This window comes from Rhinopithecus roxellana, chromosome 22, assembly GCF_007565055.1.
Source record: "Rhinopithecus roxellana isolate Shanxi Qingling chromosome 22, ASM756505v1, whole genome shotgun sequence".
In the NCBI taxonomy this organism is placed as follows: domain Eukaryota; kingdom Metazoa; phylum Chordata; class Mammalia; order Primates; family Cercopithecidae; genus Rhinopithecus; species Rhinopithecus roxellana.
In genome coordinates this window covers 12843602-12849904 of record NC_044570.1, presented here as the reverse complement: position 1 = coordinate 12849904, position 6303 = coordinate 12843602, and the positions used below count along the sequence as shown (strand labels likewise).

Sequence of the window (6303 nt, the reverse complement as noted above, 5' to 3'; positions counted from 1 at the left end):
CACATTCAAAAATCCACACGCGTTCCGCAGCTCTGGGGACGAAGGAAGGAGGATGGCGCTCAAGAAAATCGTTGGCAACGAAGACATGGCATTTTCAGCGGAGACCAGCCCCGGGATCTTTGCAGTTTCATAGACTCAAGGACCTTCCACACGTGTGTCGTTAACCGCATGCATAGGGTAGAGCAGAGGAAGACGCAGCGAGGCAGAGGGTTGACCCTTCTCCAGGGTCCCAGGACGCACGGGCAGCCTTGGAGAGGCCCGAGCAGGGCGCACGGCCGCTCACCCGCTCCGCCTTCTTCTGCACCGTCTCCGGGAGGGTCTGGCTGGGTCGTGCGTGGACGGTCCCGGGAGCCTCCTCCCCAGGCCTCTTGCAGGAGCTCCCGGGGTGTCCGGAGCACGGTGTCCGCGGAAGGAGCTCCAGGCAGGGTTGAGTGCAGGACGCGCGGTGCAGGCGGGGTGCGCGGAGCCCGGGAGTCCCAGTGCGCTGTGGGGGCTGCGCGGCGGGGTCAGAGCCCCAGGGCCTCCGCGTGCTTCCGCGCCTTGAGCCGCAGGTCGGCGATGCTGGAGTTTTTGCTGTTGCTCTTGGCGGCGGCGGCGACCACGGCGGCGGCCGAGGCGGACTCGGCCAGCGACGCGATGGGCAGCCCGAAGGGCGGCGGGGGGAACATCAGGTAGGGCGCGTGCGCCGCCAGGTGCGGGTGCAGGTGCGGGTGCGCGTGGGCCACGCCTTCCAGTTGCAGCTGAGCCTGGACCTGCAGGAGCGGACCCGGTGGCGTGAGCGCTCAGGCTGGGGATTGGGGGGCCTTCCCCGTCCCTCCCCCGAAACCCCCAACGTGCTTCTGCTCCCCTAGGGCGCGTCGCCCCTTCTCCAGCCCCGGAAGCCACCCCACGCCCGACTGTGCTCCTTCCCCCTGGCCCAAGGCTCTCCCGCGTCACCAGGTCGCCAAGGCTCTCCCGGGACACCAGGTCTCCAAGGCTCTCCCGGGACATCAGGTCCTCAAGGCTCTCCCGGGTCACCAGGTCGCCAAGGCTCTCGCGGGACACCAGGTCCCCAAGCCTCTCCCAGGACGCCAGGTCCCCAAGCCTCTCCCAGGACGCCAGGTCCCCAAGGCTCTCCCGGGACAGCTGGTCTCCAAGCCTTTCCAAGGTCACCAGGTCCCCAAGCCTCTCCCGGGACAGCAGGTCTCCAAGCCTCTCCCGGGACGCCAGGTCCCCAAGGCTCTCGCGGGACACCAGGTCTCCAAGCCTCTCCAAGGCCACCGGGTCCCCAAGCCTCTCCCGGGACGCCAGGTCCCCAAGGCTCTCGCGGGACACCAGGTCCCCAAGGCTCTCCCGGATCACCAGGTCTCCAAGCCTCTCCAAGGCCACTGGGTCCCCAAGCCTCTCCCGGGACGCCAGGTCTCAAGCCTCTCCCGGGACACCAGGTCCCCAAGGCTCTCCCGGATCACCAGGTCTCCAAGCCTCTCCAAGGCCACTGGGTCCCCAAGCCTCTCCCGGGACGCCAGGTCTCAAGCCTCTCCCGGGACACCAGGTCCCCAAGGCTCTCCCGGGACACCAGGTCCCCAAGGCTCTCCCGGGACACCAGGTGTCCAAGCCTCTCCCGGATCACTAGGTCCCCAAGCCTCTCCCGGGTCACCAGGTCCCCAAGGCTCTCCCGGGACACCAGGTCCCCAACCCTCTCCCCAGGACACCAGGTCCCCAAGTCTCTCCCGGGACACCAGGTCCCCAAGGCTCTCCCGGGACACCAGGTGTCCAAGTCTCTCCCGGGTAACCAGGTCCGCAAGCCTCTCCCGGATCACTAGGTCCCCAAGGCTCTCCCGGGACACCAGGTCCCCAAGTCTCTCCCGGGTAACCAGGTCCGCAAGCCTCTCCCGGGTCACCAGGTCCCCAAGGCTCTCCCGGATCACCAGGTCTCCAAGCCTCTCCCCAGGACACCAGGTCCCCAAGGCTCTCCCGGGACACCAGGTCCCCAAGCCTCTCCCCAGGACACCAGGTCCCCAAGCCTCTCCCAGCGACACCGGGTCCCCAAGCCTCTCCCGGGTCACCAGGTCCCCAAGGCTCTCCCGGATCACCAGGTCCCCAAGCCTCTCCCCAGGACACCAGGTCCCCAAGCCTCTCCCGGCGACACCAGGTCCCCAAGGCTCCAGTGCACAAAGCCAGGCAGGCCTGTGGGCTCCAACGGCCTAATTTCACTGCGTCCTGCCATCGGCAAGAGATGGTACAAGAAGTGGGCTCGTTCCCCCATCTCAAGGCCAGGTAACCAGGAGAGGAGAACCGCGGAGGGATGCGGACCTGTCTCCTTGGGGCCTGGGCCATGGAGAGCTGGAGAGCTCGTGGCGACCAGCGCTCAGGGGTCCATTTCTGCGTTGCTCATTTATAATTTAGACTTTTATACCTTCCACTCCCCACCGCCACCCCACCCCCAAGCCTTTGCACCCTCAGCCAGCAGAGGCTGCGGCCAGACGGGCGGTACCTGCAGCCCTTTGCCAAACACGCGCGCCAATACAAATCCCAGCTGTTCCCTTGGAATAAAACGGTCAAGAACAGAGGCCACGCGTCTGCCCTGCCAGAGCCCCCCAACCCCGTTCCGCCCGCGCATGATCCCGACCCCCAGATTAGGGACCGAAGGGGCGCGCAGGGACGCTGGGCTGCGTTCAGGCAGGGCGCACCTGGGCGCTGTGCTCTCTCGTCCTGGGACCGTGCACCCTCCTTCCACACAATTTCTCACTTCCCCCCATCCCATCTCCATACTAAGCCAGAGCAGGGGGCCCCCTTGGGACGCTTGGGTTCCGCGACCGACCCCCCCACTCCCTGGAAGCCGCAAATCCACGCTGGGAACCCAAACGCTGTTCACTCCAAAGTCAGCTGGGAGCTGAGTAGGGGGTCTCCAGCTCGGAGGTGCAGAGCCCGGGCCAGGGTCCAGGGTCCAGGCAGATGCCCCAGACCCTGGGACACTCGGGGGTGGTGGTGAAAAGGGAGTGGCTGTCTATCCCATCTCTGGTATCCAGGCGCAGGCATCCCAGCCTTCTTAACCAGGCAGCAAGCCAGGTGGGGGGTGTCTGACTGGGTGGGACTTCTCACCCCTCTGGTTTTTGTAAGATTTCCGTTTGGGCTTTGTGTGTGTTCACCTTCCCAAAAGGTCTTTGAGTTTTAACAGCCTGATTTTTTTTTTTTTTTTTTTTTTGAGTTGGAGTCCTGGAGTCTCACTCTGTCACCCAGGCTGGAGTGCAGAGGCGCCATCTCGGCTCACTGCAACCTCCGCCTCCCGGGTTCAAGTGATTCTCGTGCCTCAGCCTCCGAAGTACCTGAGATCACAGGTGTGCACCACCACGCCCGGCTAAGTTTTGTGTTTTTAGTAGAAACAGGGTTTCACCATGTTGGCCAAGGCTGGTCTCGAACTCCTGACCTCAGGTGATCCACCCGCCTCGGCCTCCCAAAGTGCTGGGATGACAGGCGGGAGCCACCCTGCCTGGCCCAGCCTGATTTAATACGTGTCAAGGTGCCTGCAAATGCCTCCTTGGAAAAGCCACTGATTTTTTTTTTTCTGAGGGCCGGCTGAGAAGTCTGCAGGGGCAGGGAGGGGCTGGGAGTATCAGGATGGGGGAGCAAGTAGGGGAAAGGGGAGGGGGTGGCACGTCCCTGGGGATCTTCAGAGGAAGAAAAACCGAGCTACCTGTTGGAAAGGCATCCTTAACGCTCCCATGTTCACGTAGGGTGCCACCCGGCAGGCGTCTAGGTGGTTGGCTGTGCCTAAGATGACGCCTGTGGTGAAAGGGAGGAGGTATCAGTGTGGTGGTCCTGGGTGCAGCCAGCACCTCATTACCCCCCATCCATCCTCAAGCAGGCGCCCCCAGCTTCAGGTCCCCCCAGTCCCAACACCCACCTTTATGCATCTGATTCTCCTGTTTGCGGCACTTGGCTCTCCGGTTCTGGAACCAAACCTTGTGGGGGAAGCAGAAAGAGATGTGGGATCCTGCGAACCCAGCCCAGCCTCACCAGGGAGGACCTTCCTGTGAGGATTAACCAAGCACTTTGCACCTCTGGGAGTCCAGAAGTGACCGATGGGGGTCCCCAGTCCCTCACCGTCCCTCTGTCTCCAGCCCTGCATAACTGGCTACCTAGAACTGGAAACTGGGTTTTGATTTTTTTGTTTTGATTTTCCTTTTTTGTTTTTGAGACAGAGTCTTGCCCTGTCACCCAGGCTGGAGCGCAGTGGCATGATCTCGGCTCACTGCAACCTCCACCTCCCGGGTTCAACCAATTCTCCAGCCTCAGCCTCCCGAATAGCTGGGACTACAGGCATCCACCACCACACCAGGCTAATTTTTGTATTTTTAGTAGAGACAGGATTTCACCATGTTGGCCAGGCTGGTCTTGAACTCCTGACCTCAAGCAATCCACCCACCTCGGCCTCCCAAAGTGCTGGGATGACAGGCGTGAGCCTGAATCCTGGCCTAGACCTGGAAATTGGGTTTGGTTTTTGAGACAGACTCTTGCTCTCTCCTCCAGGCTGGAGTGCAGTGGTGCAATCTCGGCTCACTGCAACCTCCACCTCCCGTGTTCAAGCAATTCTCCTGCCTCAGCTTCCCGAGTAGCTGGGATTACAGGCGCCCACCACCACACCTGGCTAATTTCTATATTTTAGTACAGACGGGTTTTCACCATGTTGGTCAGGCTGGTCTCGAACTCCTGACCTCAAGCGATCCACCTGCCTGGGCCTCCCAAAGTGCTGGGATGACAGGCGTGAACCACCACACCCGGCCTAGAACTGGAAAAGGTTAAGCGCTCCCTGCCCTGCCTCAGTGAGACTCTCTACTAAAATACAAAAATAGCCGGTGTGGTGGACGCCTGTAGTCCCAGTACTGAGGAGCTGAGGCAGGAGAATTTGAACAGGAGGTGGAGGTTGGCGTGAGCAGATCGCCACTGACTCCAGCTGGGTGACAGCAAGACTCTGTCAAAAAAAAAAAAAGAAAAAAGAAAAAACAGCCAGTAGTTGAGATCAGAAAAGTAAATCAGTGAAGGTTAGTGATCAGTTAAGACCTTCAAGCTATGAAGTTTAGCACTTTAAAAGTGTCTTGGAAACACAGTAGATACTAAATAAATATTTATTGAATAGATTCGACCACATAATCTTCTTCCTTAAGTAAAACTACTTTTTTAGTGTTTGTGTCAGACTTATTTGTAATTGCCTACATACTAGCCTCCTTTGCCACAACACTCATGTTGAAGAGAATGGCTGGTGAGCTAACTGAGTTTAGACACAGACTTTTAAAATAACTAGTTAACATGTTCAAGAAATAGATGATAAGATGGAACAGAACTTCACAGTAGATTTTAAAATTTTTAAAATCAATGTAAGTTCTAGAATTTTAAAATACAATTATTGAAATTAAGTAAGTTATTGATAAATGTAAGAGCAGATTGGATTACAGGACATAGATAAAGAGAATATTAAAAACAGGAAATACGCAAGTAGAAAAAAAACATCCGACAGATAACAGAGATTAAAAAAATGGAATACAACAAAAGGAAAGTTAGACTGATAGATGAGATACATTGAAATGGTGTAAGGTATATGTAATTGATAGTCCACAATATGGAGAAAAGGGAAGGGCAAAAGCAAGTTTTGAAGAAATTTCTGAGATTGCTAACACATGAAATCACAAATCAAGAAATATATGAAACCAAACCAGATCAATACAAGTAAAAAAGAAGACCTAGGCACAAAATAAAAAGAAAAAAATTGCTTAAACTCAAATGTAAATAGAAAATTTTAAAAACAGCTTGGAGATGGGGAGGAAATAGACACATGCTTTCAAAGAAAGGTAGAACATCTGACTTCTCAGCAGTAGTAATGGAAGTCAAACACAATGGAATGAAATCTTTACAATACGAAAGAAACAATATTGTCAACCTGACATTTTATATCCTAAAGTATCCTTCAAAATGAAAAAATAAATGAAACACTTTAAGGCAAATACAAAAAGAATTTGTCATCATATCTATTATGTTAAATTTTAAAGTTCCCTTTATGAAGAAAATGGATCCCAGAGAAAAACTGTGGAATACAAACAGAAAATAAAAACAATTGAAGGGAAAATATAAGCAAATTTGACTTATTTCTTACTATACAAACCAATATTATGTTTTTTGCAGTTTAAACTATCTAGATTTAATATACAAACACTATAAAAAAGAAGGAGAAATGGAGTCAGAGTGTTTCAGGGCTTAACATTGTCTAAATGGTAAAATGACAATTTATTAAAGCTAATATCACTCAATGCATATGTTAAATCTCTAGAT

General features: G+C 55.0%; 1 protein-coding gene across 1 annotated transcript in view; it reads right to left on the bottom strand.

The window, feature by feature from the left end:
* Nucleotides 1–506: 506 nt before the first annotated feature.
* The window catches only part of LOC104663341 (short stature homeobox protein), a 35678-nt gene continuing 29881 nt past the window's right edge, over nt 507–6303 (bottom strand). Inside the window, exons 2-4 of the mRNA XM_030926337.1 lie at nt 3884–3941; nt 3674–3762; nt 507–752 (exon numbers count right to left, since the gene is read on the bottom strand). Of these exons, the coding sequence (XP_030782197.1) occupies nt 507–752; nt 3674–3762; nt 3884–3941 (393 nt within the window). The remainder of the gene's footprint in view (nt 753–3673; nt 3763–3883; nt 3942–6303) is intronic.